The 16,304-nt window shown below is 53.7% G+C and overlaps 1 protein-coding gene across 1 annotated transcript in view; it reads left to right on the forward strand.

The window, feature by feature from the left end:
• Positions 1-10,420, forward strand: part of ARHGAP23 (Rho GTPase activating protein 23) — a gene marked incomplete at its 5' end in the record, with an annotated part of 73,542 nt that extends 63,122 nt beyond the window's left edge. The window contains 4 exons of the mRNA XM_079726358.1: positions 1,602-1,643; positions 2,598-2,694; positions 4,751-4,782; positions 9,309-10,420. Of these exons, the coding sequence (XP_079582484.1) occupies positions 1,602-1,643; positions 2,598-2,694; positions 4,751-4,782; positions 9,309-10,337 (1,200 nt within the window). The 3' untranslated portion in view covers positions 10,338-10,420. The remainder of the gene's footprint in view (positions 1-1,601; positions 1,644-2,597; positions 2,695-4,750; positions 4,783-9,308) is intronic.
• Positions 10,421-16,304: the final 5,884 nt, after the last annotated feature.

Consider the following 16,304-nt stretch of genomic DNA (forward strand, 5'->3'; position numbering starts at 1 on the left):
AGTTGTGGCGCACGGGCTTAGTTGCTCTGAGGCATGTGGGTTCTTTCCAGACCAGGGCTCGAACCCGTGTCCCCTGCATTGGCAGGCAGATTCTTAACCACTGCGGCCCCAGGGAAGTCCCCTGTCAGGGCTTATTTCTGCCATCTTAAATGTCATTTTCTGTTGACTATATTTTCATGTTATTTCCTTTTTTTGGTCTTTTCTACCTTGCTTTGGATGGGTTCATTTTATTTTCCTGATATAAAACTTATATAATTTATAAAACCCATACTTACGTTGAATGATACAATTGCAAAAGCCTGTAGTTATGTTTAATTTTTACTATCAATTTCTAAAGCTTATCAATATCCACATCTTCCTTCCACCACATCTAAAAGCTAAGTACCTTAGTGTACTTTCACCTGTCACTGGTTTCTCCCTCTGAATTTGAATTCCAGATTGTCATGGGTATACTTTGTGTTTGTACATGTGTGTATGCATCATTGCTTAGTCTGATAACACTTGACTTTTCTACACTATTATCCATCCTTACTTCTTAGAACTTCTTGTTCCATCCTGGATTCATTTCTTTACTTGCTCATGTACTCGGTTAAGAGAGTCTTCATGTAGCAAACTTTCTGATGTCTTAGAGTAGCTTTATTTCACACTCAAATTTAAATGAGAGTTTAGCAAGGTATAAAGTTCTAGGTTCAAAATCCCTGCACTTGTAGTTCAGAAACACATCAAAAATATTACTTCCTTGTCTTCTTGTGTCTGTTGCTGCTTAAAGTTCTAGTTAAAGCTGATACTTGTTCATGTGTAAGCAATCTGTTTTTGTTCCTCAGAAAACTTTTAGTTTTATCTTCAAGATTCTCAAATTTCACAAAATATATGTGAGTGGGATTATTACTTTATTTTCTATTCTGTTTGGCATTTATGAGAAAACCTTGCCTGCCTGCCCCTCAGGGAACCTCCTAACACCTCCCTCTAGGCACGTGCCTTTTCCGGGGGGGTGGGGGGGTTCCACCCCTGTTATCAGTGTGGAGCCTAGGCAGGTGTCGGGTACAAGCAGCTACAGCCACCGGGGCTGGCCTTGTCCCCGCAGTGGACCTGGCTGGCACTAGATGGCGCTGCTGCCCCCTCGCTTCAGGTGATGTGCAGTGGACTGTGTTTAGTGAAAAACAGACGAAGAGGGCTTCCCTGGTGGCGCAGTGGTTGAGAGTCCGCCTGCCGATGCAGGGGACACAAGTTCGTGCCCCGGTCCGGGAAGATCCCACATGCCGCGGAGCGGCTGGGCCCGTGAGCCGTGGCCACTGAGCCTGCGCGTCCGGAGCCTGTGCTCCGCAACAGGAGAGGCCACAACAGTGAGAGGCCCGTGTACCGCAAAAAAAAAAGAAAAAAAGAAACAGGCAAAGAGAAGCTCTCCCTGAGCCAGTCATCCATCTGTGCTCAGGCCTTCTCCCACTCCAGGCTGCATTTCCTTTCCACACTGGGGTCCAAACTTTTCCATCAGGTGCCTGAGTGGGTCCTCTGAACTGAGCAGGTTGGGAGCCCGCGTCTCCCTGTCTTCCCTCAGTTCCTTCCCACGCTGATTCCATCAATTCCTTTTGTCTCCTCTGCAGTCAGACTGGTTCTTCAGCGACAGCGAGGACAAGGGAGAGAGAGTGAGTGATGCGGAGGGCCCGTGGGGTGGGGTCTGGTCGACGGTGGGCCCCCGTCCCAGGTGGGAGGGGTGGGCAGCAAGACTCAAGCAGGGGAAGGTCCCTGCCCTTGGGACATCCCAGTCTGATGGAAGGAACATAAGCCCTCTCCTCCGGAGCCTCCAATCTGATGCGAGACAACAGCCCTCACCTTCATGAGCCCCAGTCTGAGGGGGAGATAGAGGCCTTGCCCTAAGGAAACTTAGTCCAGTAGCAAAGGCAGACTCTGTCCTCCAATCTTTTTATTTGTTGTTGTTCCAATAAAACCTTATTTATAAAAACAGGTATTAGGCGGACTTAGCCCAAAGGCAGTAGTTTCCTGACACCTGGTCTATACTTTCACAAATAGGTACCCCTCAGCAACTCTAGGCCTAATGGTGTGCACAGTGTAGCATGGTTTGTCCTCAGGAGGACAGACCTGGCAAAGAAGCCCAAGCAGACCTTGGAAGACCACTCAGGGTCACTTAAGCAGGGAGATCCCAGGCCTGTTGGTCCCACAGACTCCCCCTCCCCCATGGGGAAGGTGCAGGCAGATGAGGGCCAGAGTGGGCCCTCTAAAGCCTCAGGCCCTGTGCAGGTGCTCTTCCTGCCCAGAGCTAAGGGTACACAGGAGATACATAAATCTGTCCTCCAATCTTACGAGGAGGATGGTGGGCTTAGGAAGGTCCAGTCTGTTGAGGGAGTCACAGCTCCGGCCTTTGGGGTTCAACCAAGGTGTGGGGGAAGGCACAAAACAGTCTAATGGGGGACACGTAGGACCTGCACTCGAGTGCCTGGCTGATGCAGGAGACATTCCCTGCACGGGTGAGCCCCGGTCTGATGGAGGAGACCCGCGCCCCGTCCTCAGGGTTCCCCGTTCCGTCGGGTCTGCAGTCAGACAACTGAGGCTGTGCCGGCTGACCCTCCTTCTGTTCGCAGACCCCTGTGGACGACAAGGAGCCTCAGTCAGTGCCAAGCATCGAGTACCTCCTGCCTAACATTGGCAGGACGGTGCCCCCTGGTGAGCCAGGTTCAGGTGAGAGCAGGGGCCTGGGAAGGGGTGGGGAGGGGGTGGGATCTGCATTCCCGAGGGTCCCAGATGGCTGGCCAGGGGCCCGGCTTCCCTGCTCCTGCCCGCGCCGCTGGACTGGGCTGTGGTGGGGCCTCCTGCCTCTCTGGGGAGGCCCAGCCTGCCTGTGTGCCGCCTCCTCCGCCACTCAGCCGTGCCCACGCCGGGCTGGGTGGGAGCTTTGTTTTCACCGATGGCTTTCCTGAGCTTTTTACGTCTCGTGGGCCGTGTCCTGGGCGCGTTCCTCTTTTTAATTTTTCTTCCTTTTCTCCTTGCACCCCTACCCCCTACCCCCTCTTCTCCCTGTGCTCTCCCCCCCACCCCTCCCCCTCCACTTCCCTCCTCCAGCGGACCTGTTGGAGATTTAACGGGTACAGTGTGGCATCGCGGCCTCGGTCACTAACAGCGGCGGGTGATTATAAGAAGGCTGGGCAGGCGCGAGGGGCAGGCAGGACGGTCCGGGGCCGTGAGGACCTCACCCTGACATGCCAGTTACCCACAGTTGTTAACAACTTACCCCCACCCACGTCCCATCCAGAAGCCCCTTCTCAGGAGGAAGGAGGCACTTGTTGGAGCCACGTCAGGTCCCTCTTGCCAGGAAGTCTGGGCACTGCATGGCTGCCCTCCTGCAGTCCCCCACGCTCTGTGGCTTTCTCCCTGTGCCGAGTTCGGCCACTTCTGGTTATCTGGGTGGGGGAGGCTTGCTGGTAGTGGGACCCAGCGTCTCCGGACACCAGGGATGCTACCCCGGAAGCCTCTGTATATCTATAGCTCCTGTCTCAGCCGCCTCCAAGGGCTGGCTCTTCCTGCTTCTGAAATCAGAGCCCCTGGCGACTCAGCCCCTAAGTCCTGCTTCCAGGCCTCTGGCCTTATCATAGCGGAGGAGTCCAGGGCCAAAGGAACGGCCAGTCCCTTCTTGGCTCGAGCCACTAACTCCTACCACCTGTGGGTGACCCGCCCTTAGTATTTTGACTGCTTCCGTCTCTGACAGAGGCATACCACAGCACCCCTAGTTGCAAGAGGCAGGCTGGGGAGGGGGTCAGAGGACATGGGGGGTGGGGATGGCAGAGAGGACCCCCCTGTCTCTTCTAATCACCTGCTGCCTCTCCCCTGCCCCGTGTGTGTCGCCGTGTGGTCAGCCCGTCTGCTCTTCTCACTGTGTGCAGGGGAGGGCTGGGGAGGAGGCATCTAACGCGCTTGCCGGAGAGTGTGGATTAACCGCACCTGCCCACTGCGCCCTGGGACCCCGGGAGATCCTGGGGTCGGCCTGCTCCCTCCCCCGTCCTGGAGACAGCACTGCCAGGACTTGTTTCTGGTTCCTTCTCCACCCCAGTGATATTAGGGGAGTGGGACCCGCATCCCTTCATAACTCTGATTATTAACAGCAGCCGTGCCCCACGAGGGCAGACGGACCTCAGGTCTGGAGGTGGAACCTTTCCAGGCTGTCATCACCAGCCCTCTCTACTTCCTGTCCCACCCACTTCCTGTCTGCCCTGCACTCAATTATTCACATGGTCCCTCTGCCCTCTTATGCCTGGAAGTGGGGTTGGGGGGAGGGTGGATATACGGCACCCACCTCTCTGTGCACCGTGTGGTCTCCATTTCTCCAGAGCATCTGTGGTTTGATGTGTTTCATTGTTGTGGTTTCCGTGAACTGCATCTGATATTGGGCATTTTCTCTCCAGTGCTTCAGAGTAACAGGGATAGGAGGGGAGGGGAGAGGAACTAGGTGAAAGAAAAGTCCCCCTTGCTCGTAACCCTGAGCAAATGAGGGTCCCATGGCTGGCAGCCTGATGTCACTTTCTGCCTCAAAAGGAAGTCGTTACTGACATCCTTCTCTGCTCCATCCTTATCCCATAGGAAGTGACATCAGAGGCCCATCACACTCCCAGGATCTGGGGAGAGCTCAGGTTTCCAAACTCCCTGGTTTCTGAAGCCTTTGAGGAGAGGGAATTGTGTTTACAAGACTCAGTCTTCTGTTGCTCAATCCAACTTTCATTTTTCTTTCGTTTCTTGACAATAGATTCCACCACCTGTAGTTCAGCCAAGTCCAAGGTAAGTGCCACGGCAATTCTGAAAGTTATATCCCTGTACAAGCCAGTCCACTTTGCTTTTTGGTCAAGGGAGTTGGGAGAATTGTGATTGGAGCCTTGGAGAAGATTGATAGTCACTGGGAAGGAAGGTGGGAAATACCGAGTGTCCAAGGTAAGCTGAGAAGTCGCTCACCTTGGCAGTGCTTGGGGAGGTAACTGCTGCTGTCGAGGATCTGGCTTGGGAGTTAGGTGGCTTGGAGGCAGTGTTGCTCAGCAGTTAGAAGCACAGACAGTCCTGGGCCTGAGCCCTGGCTCCACTACTTAGTAGCTTTGGGACACTGGGCAAGTTACTTATCCTCTTTCTGATCCTCAGCTTGCTCATACTATTTATGGGGATAAGATTTATCCCCCAAAATGGGGTTAACAACAAATATGTCTGATATAATAATTATTTTTTAAGGTCTTTGCAGAGCCCAAAGCCAACAGAAGGAAGGAAATAATAAAGATAAGAACAGAAATCAATGAAATTGAAAACAACGAAACCCAAGCTGGTTCTTTGAACCAGGTCTCACAGGCAGTGAGTTGCCTGCTCCAGAGCCTGCCCTGTGAGACAGAACCGGTAGGGCCAGGATGCCTGCCCCAGGCAGCCCGAAGGCCAGGAGCGTGTCTTAATCAGCTCAGGCTGCCATAACAAAATACTATAGACTGGGTGGCTTAAAACAACAGAAATTTATTTTCTCACAGTTCTGGAGGCTAGAAGTCCAAGATCAAGATGTTAGCATGGTCAGTTTCTGGTGGAAGCTCTCTTCCTGGCTTGTAGACGGCTGCCTTCTCGCTGTGTCCTCATATGGCAAGCAGAAACCGAGCACGCATGCGAGAGAAACAGCAAGCTCTCTGGTGTCTCTTCTTGTAAGGGCACTAATTCCACCATAAGGGCCCCACCCTCATGACCTCATCTAAACCTAATTACCCCCCAACGACCCTGAATACTATCACATTGGGGGTTAGGGCTTCATCGTATGAATTTGGTGGGGGAACAGTTCTGTCCGTAGTGGTGGAGTCAACTAAATGTTGGCTGGTCAAACTGGGCTCATTTCTCTCTGGATCTCTAAGCACTGGCTGAGTCCCAGTGAGATCAGTGTGCCTGACACCAAGCAGGTGCTCATTAGCTCATTATGTGTCAGATGAAAGCACTGGACAGAAAGAAAGAAGGCTGCTCTAGTCTGGGGCAGAGGACCCCGTAACCTCTCCATAGAGCCTCTGCCTGCACACCTCTGGTGATGGGGAGCTCACTCCATCACAAGACTGCTGTGGCGGGGAGCAAGTTCATTATAGTGACCTGAATCTAGCTCCTGATCACCTCCACCCCTTGCTCGTGCTAGACCCCTGGTTTCCTGTAGCCTCTCCTGGACTGACCCCTCAACCTTTATGTGAACCTGCTGACCTCTGCATTCCCTGAAAGTGACCATTCTGACCTCATTGCTTCTGTAACTAGCCAGGATGAGAGGGTAATTTGATCAGATGATCCCAGCGGCCTCTCAAGTCTCTCAGAGAGCAGAGGCAGAAAGTGGTGCTGGCCACCATGTGCCTCACGCTGGTCGTAGCAGTGCTGCAGGTGGTGCCTTCTGGAGTCGTGCTGTGTGGGCAGCCACAGCCCAGGAGCTGCATGCCTGTGAATCCTCAATTGCTGACAGCCTCCAGCTTTCTCAAAACTAACTGATATGAGAGAGTGCCGTGGCCACGGGAGGCAGCTCTATGTCTCCATCCACGACAAACACACCGCGTTTTCTTGCGCTTTCCTTTATTATGCTTCACAGATGCCGCTTTTTTAAAAACAAATTGAAGGTTTGTGGCCACCCTATGTTGAGCAAGTCTCTTGGCACCATTTTTCCAACAGTATTTGCTCACTTCATGTCTCTGTGTCACATTTTTGATAATTCTTGCGATATTTCAACCTTTTCATGATAATTACATTCGTTATGGTGATCTGTGATCAGTGAACTTTGATGTTACTATTGCAAAAAATTACGACTCCCTGAAGGCTCAGATAACGGTATTTTTTAGCAATAAAGTACTTTTTTAAATAAATTTATTTATTTTATTTTTGGCTGCGTTGGATCTTCGTTGCTGCATGCTGGCTTTTCTCTAGTTGCGGCGAGCAGGGGCTACTCTTCATTGCTGTGCACGGGCTTCTCATTGCGGTGGCTTCTCTTGTTGTGGAGCACGGGCTCTAGGCACGTGGTCTTCAGTAGTTGTGGCTCATGGGCTCTAGAGCACAGGCTCAGTAGTTGTGGCACACAGGCTTAGTCGCTCCGTGGCATGGGGGAATCCTCCTGGACCAGGGCTTGAACCCATGTCCCCTGCCTTGGCAGGCGGACTCCCAACCACTGTGCCACCAGGGAATCCCAGCAATAAGGTATTTTTAAATTAAAGGATGTACTTTTTTTTAGCCATCACACGCTTAATAGACTACAGTGTACACGTAACCTACATGCTCCGGGAAACCAAAAAATTCATGTGACTCGCTTTACTGCAGTATTTGCCTTATTGTTGTAGTCTGGAACTGAGCCTGCAGTATCTCCGAGGTGTGCCTGTTACACTGCAGCTGAATCAGGAGGTGACCTGAGAAGGGATGCAAGGGCAGGTCATTTCAGCCCAGCTGGGGACCAGTCCCAGCATCCATTTCTACAGGGCTTTTTATGTTCAGGGGACCCCATTCACCCCATTCACTTAACATTTCTCGAGTGCCTGTTATGTGACAGGCACTGTACTAGGAGTCATGGATGCAAACACAAATAAGCCACTGACCTTGCCCTCAGAGAACTCAGGGTTTGATGTAGATGATATGGAAACAAAGCTATTCTGACATGAGAAGAGCTGGTGTATGTGTAGTTTCAAAGGCCTATGAGAAGAGATTTCCCAGATCAGCCAAAGGGAGAGCTGGGTGGGAGGTTGCTGTATAGAGAATGCCGTGTTTGAGCTGGGCCTAGTAGAGGGAGTAAGAGCTCACCCCATAAATAGGGTGGCAGGGGGTGGGGACGCTAAGGGCTGCCAATGCTAGTCGTATCGAGGGAGGGGTCTGAGGGCAGCATCGCCAGAGTGAAGGCTGCGTTGGGGCGGGGGGGGGCACTAGGCAGGGTGTGAAGGGCCCTGTGTCTGTGCTTTATCCTGGTGGGGGTGGGGTCCTGCAGAGTCTGGAGGCGATTAGACTCCTGCCTTGCCTTAGAAGGACTAACCGCTCCTGAGGAGGAAGGGCTGGAGTGAGGCTAGGATGGAGGCAGGGAGTTCTATTAGGAGAAGGCAGAAGGGCCCAGAAAAGGCAGAGTGAGGGTCTGAACAGAGGATGAGGAGGAGGAGGGGAGAGGGAGGAGGCCGAGAGGTCACCCTGAGCTGGGGACAGGAACGGAGGTAGTTTGGGGCAGGAGTAGGGAGCATAATGTGGTTCCAGATAGGTGAGTTTCAGGTGCTGGCAGACACCTTGGTAGAGACCGATTCACAGTTGGAAGAAGAGTTCTGGAGCTCAAGAGACAGAGTTTGGCGTTGGCCAAGGGAGGCCTCGGGAGCAGGATGTCCCCAGGGAGAGAGGAGAGAGGCTGAGAACAGAGCCCTGGGAACACGGCTTCTTAAGGAGTAAGAGGAGGAAGGAGAGCCTCCCAAGAGAGGAGAGGCCAGAAAGGGAGGATTAAAAACCAGGTTGGAGGAGGCAGTGATGGGCAGCTTAGGCTCTGCTGGGGGATCATGGAAGGCCAGGACCAAAAAACACCCACGGGGCTCAGCAGTGAGAGCAGTGGCTGAAAGTTGGCCACCGAGGGGCTGTAAACCACAGTTCGGGAGCGGCTTCAATCCAAATCATCGGATTGTGCAGGATTTTTAAGCCACTTTTGGCAACAGAGCTGGTGGTTGGATTGATCTGGGGTTGGGGATTGTCAGGGTGGGGCGCTGATGGGACGGCGGAAATGGCATGGGGTGCGGTGGGAAGGGAAATGAGCCTGGGCGGGTTGCCCTGGAGAGGCCTGTACCTGCTGAGTAGGTGGAGGTGGAAAGTCAGGTTTCCCAGGTGAGTGAGTGGCGAGGGAGGGAGGGAGGAGCTGTGGTCCTAGAAAGGTCCCTGCAGGCTCTGGTATTATAACCCAGGATAGTATATGTGAAATGGGTTCAAACTGTCGTGTCATTCGCTGTTGCGAGTCTATTATTAGGAAAGCTGTGTCTAAACGGATTTATGCAGCACTGGATGTAGAGAATGGAGTGAAAGTTGGGGCGAGGTGAGAAACCAGCCCCCAGCTCGCAGGAAAGAGCTGAGAGTCTGGATTAAGACCGGAGGAGGTGCCGAGGAGGCTTCAGGATTGAGGGGGGCGCAAAGGCGTAGTCTCTAGAGTGCATAGTGACACTCCAGTTGGGACAGCCGTCCAGGAGGAACAGCGGACGTGAGAGTGCTGGGCTTGGACCTGTCGAGATTGGGTGCTGTGGTGTTGGGGTGTAGGGGTGGCACGTTGGAGGGCGCTGAGGCTCTCCGGGCGCCCCCAGCACACTGACCTGTCTCCCGCACAGGGCTCGTGGGCCTCCAAGAAGGAGCCGTACTCCCGGGAGATGCTGGCGATCTCCTTCATCTCGGCGGTCAACCGCAAGAGGAAGAAGCGGCGGGAGGCGCGGGGGCTGGGCAGCAGCACGGACGACGACTCGGAGCAGGAGGCGCACAAGCCCGAGGCGGGGGCGCCGGCGCCGGGGGCCCAGGACCGGCCGGAGGGGCAGCGGCCGGGCGCCGCCGCCCCCGAGGCCCCCGGGCGCCTCAGCCCCCCGGCGGCGCTGGAGGAGCGGCCGGCCGCGGACACGCGCTCCATCGTCTCGGGCTACTCCACCCTGTCCACCATGGACCGCAGCGTGTGCTCGGGCGCCGGGGGCCGGCGAGCGGGCGCGGGGGACGAGGCGGACGACGAGCGCAGCGAGCTGAGCCACGTGGAGACGGACACGGAGGGCGGCGCGGGGCCCGGGGGGCTCCCGGAGCGCCAGCCCTCGTTCAGCTCGCATCACCTGATGCCCGGCGACACCCTGGCGCGGCGCCGCCTGGCCCGGAGCCGAGCGGACGGCGAGGGCGCGGGCGCGGCCGTCGGGCTGCCGGGCTCCGCCTCGTCCAGCAGCCAGGAGTCGCTGCGTCCCCCGGCGGCCCTGGCGGCGGCGGCGGCGGCGCTGGGCTCGCGGCCCTCGCGCCTCGAGGCGCTGCGGCTGCGCCTCCGCGGCACCGCGGACGACATGCTGCCGGTGCGGCTGAGGCGGCCGCTGTCTCCCGAGACGCGGCGGCGCCGGAGCAGCTGGCGCCGCCACACGGTGGTGGTGCAGAGCCCGCTGACCGACCTTAACTTCAACGAGTGGAAGGAGCTGGGCGGAGGGGGCCCCCCGGAGCCCGTGGGCCCGCGGGCGCACAGTGACAACAAGGACTCGGGCCTCAGCAGCCTGGAGTCCACCAAGGCGCGGGTCCCGTCGACCGCCGCCTCGTTGCCGCCCGCGCCCGGGGACCCGGGGGCCCTGCAGAGCCAGCCCCTGCGCCGCTCGGCCGCCTCCCGCCTCCATCAGTGTCTGTGACCGCCCCTCCCTCCACCCCCGCGCCGAGCGCCCCTTCGACCCACCCGGAGGCCCTTGGTTTCCCAGGAATCGCCTCTGCTTGCACCTCCGCCCCGCCTTGTTGCCCCTGGGAGCATCCGGGTGCAAGTGGGAGGCGCTGAGGCCGTGTCTCTGGTTTGTGCGCTGGAATTGGTAGGGGGCGGCGGGCAGAGGAGAAGACGGGACTGGCCGCAGAGTGGGAGTGGGAGGGAGGTGGGCTCCTGGGCTGAGGAGACGGAGAGGGGCTAGGCTGCTGAGGCTCTGTGCAGGGCTCCTGGGGGGGGGGTTCTCTGTCCCTTGGATAAGTGACAGAGTGTGCCCTTCTGGGCCTTTGTGTCTGCACTTAGGGACCCTTGTCGGCCATGGGGTGTGGATAGGGAACCCCCAAGCCTCAGACTAAAGAAAAGACACTGGGTGATGCTGGCTCTTCACTCCTTTCCTCTGCCCACCTCCCCCCAATTAGCTCCTAGCTGCCAGCTAAGGGAGGGCGGTTGTGTATGTATGTCTGGGGAGAGGAGGTGTAGGGTGGTGTCCATGGGGGGAGGGGCGTGGTGTGTGCGAGTGTGTGTAGTCACTGTCCCAAAGTGTTCCCAGTAGCAACTTCTGCCACTCCTGCCCCCTTCAAACCCAGCTCCCACCGGGGCTCCCTGCCTTCGGTGCACACAGGGATCCTGCCCCCCTGCTGCTTGTCAGCGCCAGAGAAGGGGGTTGGGACTTCTCAACCTTCTCGAGAGGCAGACTTGAGACTTTCACCTGGGTTATTCCCCCACCACCACCTTTTTCCAATCTCTAAATCACACTCCCCAAGCGCTTTGACCACGGGAAGCTGCCTGTTCCCCAGACGGTTGGGGGATGGTCCACGGTCACCCCTGCTAGACCTCTTGCCCCTCTCTTTGTTCTTCCAGCTGTGCCTGCTCCTTCCATAGCTCAGGCACACAGGCCCTCACCTTCTTCCCTTTAGGAGGGGGCGTAGAAAACATCCCTGGTGTCTGTCTCTCTCTCCCCCCAACTCATAACACACACGCACGCGCGCGCATGCGGACACACTGATCGATGAGCTCTCAGCCGGGCTGCTCCTTTTGGAAGGGTGGGTGGGACCCAGCCGCCTCTTCTCCCCACAAGTTGTACATAGACCTCCGATCACAGGCCTCCCCACACACGCCCTCGCTCATTCCAGGGAAGCCCAGGTGGGGTTGTGAACCCACTGCCACGTCCATCAGTCCTCCTGTTTTATGCAAAGATTTGCTGTAAAGTAGACTTCTCGCGCCTCCCTCCCTCGTCCTTTATTGTAAATATTGTCTCTAAATGTGTAACATATTATAAAGAATTTATAAGGATTTTTAAAGATGTTTTGCTCATTTTAAAAGTGTTGTAACAGTGCTGGATAAACCTCTGCTCCACGTCCGCATGTCTCCTTCCACTGTGTCCTTGACACACCTCTCTAGGCGACAACTAAGATTTCCTGCTTCTGAAAAGTCCTGTCTGAAAAGTATAGTCTATATCTTGGAAATAAATGGCCTTCCTCGAGGCGTGAGTCAGCTGTCTCACTTGTTTGGGAGGGAGGAGAGGGCAAGAAAGGGGCTCGGATGGCGCAAGAGTGAGGCACCTGGCCCACGGAAGGAGGGCAGTGGGGCTGGACCAGGTGGTGGCAGGATGGAGCCAAACCTTTGCTTCCTGGTGGCTTATAGGTGTCCTGGGAGACTGGCCTGAGCAGTGACTTGGGCACAGAAACAAGATGGAAGGGCGCTGACCCTCATTGCTGCAGGAGGTTTTCATGCACCTGTTCTCTCTTCTCCTGTAGAGACCAGGAAGGTGCACAGGCACCTTCCTTCTCAGGTCGTCTGGAACTTCAGAACGGTCCAGAGGTGCTGCCGAGCCGAGAGGAGGCTTGGGCAAGGCCCAGGCCACTGATGGGGTCCATCCTGGCCAGCCGTCATCATAGGCACTCCAGATCCAGGCGCTATCCCAAGAGGACAGTATGGGTTTTGCCCTTTGTCTTATTCACATGTGTAGGCCTTACAACCTGGGATGGGCTTCCTTCCATGTCATGTCTCTATAGTTGCCCCTGCCAGCTTCCAGGCTGCCTGTGATGAGCCTAGTAGCCACCGGTAGGGAAAACAGATGACAGTTGTCAAAGAGAACCTAGGGAAGAGCCCTGGAGCTGGGACGAGCTTAGTGACTCACTGAATCCCCTTCCTCCCTCCACCTCTGCCCCGTAGCTTGTTTTTGTTTTGGCAAATGAGCTACAGCCAGTGTTACTGTGGGCCCACACCAGCCCCAAGGGCATTATATGTCCTAAGCTAATCCTCCAACACTCTCTGGGGCTCTGGCCACAACGCTGTTATTTCCATTTTATATATGAGGAAACTAAGGCACGGAGACGTGACATACTTGTCCAAGGTCACACAGCTAGTAAGTGGTGAAGCCAGGATAAATCTAAGCCCTGAGAAAAGACATAAAGACAGGGTTACTGCCAATTGGGCCACCTTCAAGCTGTAGTAGGTTTTGGATGAGAATGGATCAAAACCTTGTGTTCTTCTTCAAAAACAAAATGAAGACATCTCCAGTAAAGAAAAACAGAGAATTTGTCGTCAGCAGACGTGCCCTATAAGAAATACTGAAGGGAGTCCTGCAAGCTGAAGTGAAATACACTAGATCAGGGGTCCCCAGTCCCTGGTACAGGTCCGTGGCCTGTTAGGAACCAGGCCGCACAGCAGGAGGTGAGCGGCAGGCAAGCAAGTGAAGTTTCATCTGCTGCTCAGCATCGCGCCCATGACCACCTGAACCATTGCTCGTGTTAACTGCCTGAACCCTCAACCATTCCCCCCCTACCCCCTACCCCCGCCCCAGTCCGTGGAAAAATGGTCTTCCATGAAACCGGTCCCTGGTGCCAAAAATGCTGGGGACCACTGCACTAGATGGTAACTTGAATCCACACAAAGAAATAAAGAACACCAGTAAGGGAAACACATAAGCATTATAAAAGACAGTATAAACATTTTTATTTGTAAATCTTTTTTTGTCTTTAACTCTTTGTCTTTAAAAGGCAATTGCATAAAATGATAACTACAAGACTGTATTGACAGGCTTATAATGTATAAAGATCAAATTTTTATGACGATAATAGCATGAAGGAGTCAGGAAGGAATATGGAGCTATAATGAAGCAAAGTTTTTGTACACTATGAAAATTAAGTTAATATTAATCTGAACTATATATATATATTTTTTTTTTATTAAAAAAAATTTTTTTTGGCTGCATCGGGTCTTAGTTGCGGCATGCGGGATCTTTATTGGGGCATGCCGGATCTTCCGTTGCAGCATGCAGGCTCAGTAGTTGTGGCACACGGGCTTAGTTGCCCTGCAGCACGTGGGATTTCAGTTCCCCAAGCAGGGATCAAACCCACGCCTCCTGCATTGGAAGGGCGGAGTCTTAACCACTGGACCACCAGGGAAGTCCTGAGAGTAAATCTTTTTTTTTTTTTTTTTTTGCGGTACGCGGGCCTCTCACTGTTGTGGCCTCTCCCGTTGCGGAGCACAGGCTCCGGACGCGCAGGCTCAGCGGCCATGGCTCACGGACCCAGCTGCTACGTGACATGTGGGATCTTCCTGGACCGGGGCACGAACCCGTGTCCCCTGCAGCAGCAGGTGGACACTCTCAACCACTTGCGCCACCAGGGAAGCCCCTTGAGAGTAAATCTTAAAAGTTCGCATCACGGGACTTCCCTGGTGGCGCAGTGGATAAGAATCAGCCTGCCAATGCAGGGCACACGGGTTCGATCCGTGGTCTGGGAAGATCCCGCAAGCCGCGGAGCAACTAAGCCCGCGTGCCACAACTACTGAGCCTGCAAGCCACAACTACTGAAGCCCACGCTCGTAGAGCCTGTGCTCTGCAACAAGAGAAGCCACCGCAATGAGAAGCCTGTGCACCGCAACAGAGTAGCCTCTGCTCACCACAACTAGAGAAAGACCATGCGCAGCAACGAAGAACCAACACAGCCAAATATAAATAAATAAATAAAAATTAAATTAAAAAAAATAGTTCGCATCACGAGAAAAAAATTTTCTGTAACTAGGGATGGTGACAGATGTTAACTAGACATTGTGGTGATCATTTCACAATACATACAAATATTCAATTATTATGTCATATACCTGAAACTAATATAATGTATGTCAACTGTACCTCAAGAAAAAAACTTTATTGCTCCTACCATTTTATTTCTGTAAGCAATGAACAATTTAAAAATGGAATTAAGAAAACAATTCTATTTAAATAATAAAATACCTAGGAATACATTTAACAAAAGAAGTGCAAAATTTGTACCAAGACAACTAAAACATTGTTGAAAGAAATTTTAAAAGATCTAAATAAATGGAAAGATATTCCATGTTTCAGAAGACCTTATGTGGTTAAGATGGTAGATTCAACACAATCCCCATTAAAATCCCATCTTTTTGTCTTTTTGGCAGAAATTGACAAGCCGATCCTAAAATTCCTATGGAAATGCAAGGGACCCACAACAGCCAAAACAATCTTGAAAAAGAAAACAAAGTTGAAAGTTCCCAATTTCAAAACTTACTACCAATCAAGACATGTAGTACTGGCGTAAGGATAGATATATATTTCACAGGAAACATTTCTTTGGAAAACTCCAAATCTTTTTGGGTTGAACTAAGAGGAATAAGGATTTTTCCCTGACGTGGGCATGATGGAGGCCTGAGCTGAAGCGGAGAGTCTGTGGATTTTGAGTGAAATTTCTGGCACTGTGGCCAGGGGTATGGGATGGAGCTTCCTGCCAGGTGTCATTATGAGTGCTGTCAATCGTTCGGCATCAGGGAGTGTCAAGGGAGCCTGTGTCAGCTAATGGGCACGGTGGCCTCGTGCCCAGGGCCCCAGCACTGTGGATGGTGCTCAGCTACCCTGTGAGCTCCAGGATCGCTTAAGCCACTCAGAGGTCAAAGAGGAAGAACACACCCAGAGGACTCAGAGATGTGCAGTGAGGGAGAGAAGATGTGGGTTTCCCAGGTTTCTATTTGTAAAGCAGTCCCTCTTCTCCTATGAATTAGGATCCGGCTCTGAGGCTAACCTGAGGTCAGTCAAATCCTTTGCCCAGTCACTCTCCCCATCAGTAGACTGGAGATAATAATACCAATAGCCCACGTGATGAAGATTAAGCGAACACTTAATAAGTGTAGTGATGAGTATTATAAAGCACTAAGAAAGCGTGGCTATTGGGAGAGAGAAGTCATGGGTTTAAGTCTTAGCTCCATCACTTTGTAGCTCCAGAGTCTCTGAGATTCCGTTTCCTTCCCTCAGCCCTCAGATTGTTTGCTTTGAGTGAGTCCAGGCAGCCGTCATCTGTACCTGCCCCTAAGTAACAGCTCTGCTCTCACTCCTGCCCTGCCCTCGCCTCGTCTCATCACACCACAGCCACAGGTAACTTCTGAAGCAGCATCAAATCACGTCACTGTCTGACTTAAAACCCTCCTATTGGTTCCACGGCTCGGAGAAGAAATCCCCTTTCCTCACCACATTCACCCCAGACCCCCTGTGACGGGGCTTTGCTCACACCCCCATGTCATGTCGTGCCCCCTTTCCCCTTCTCAGTCTCCTTGGGTCTCATTCATTTTCTAGAACCCACAGATGACTTCCCACCTCAGGGCCTTCTGTGTGGGACACTCAGCCACCAGCTCCCATACAGCCACCCTGTCCGTTCTGAAGATCTCCCCTCAAATGTGACCTCAGGGCCTGGTCGCACTCTCTGAAGTGGTCCCCATTTCTCAAGGCCACAGCCGTTGCACGCCTGCTTCCCCGGGGCACGACTCACCGTCTGCCTCGATTTTGCTCAGGTATTTGTGTTTCGGCGGAGTCCCCTCCTAGGCGCTCAGCCATAGTCCCAGTGAGTCAACGAGCAGCGCCGGCGAGGAGGAGACAGTCGGGAGGCTT

The sequence above is a fragment of the Hyperoodon ampullatus genome (assembly GCF_949752795.1).
Source record: "Hyperoodon ampullatus genome assembly, chromosome: 19".
NCBI lineage: Eukaryota > Metazoa > Chordata > Mammalia > Artiodactyla > Ziphiidae > Hyperoodon > Hyperoodon ampullatus.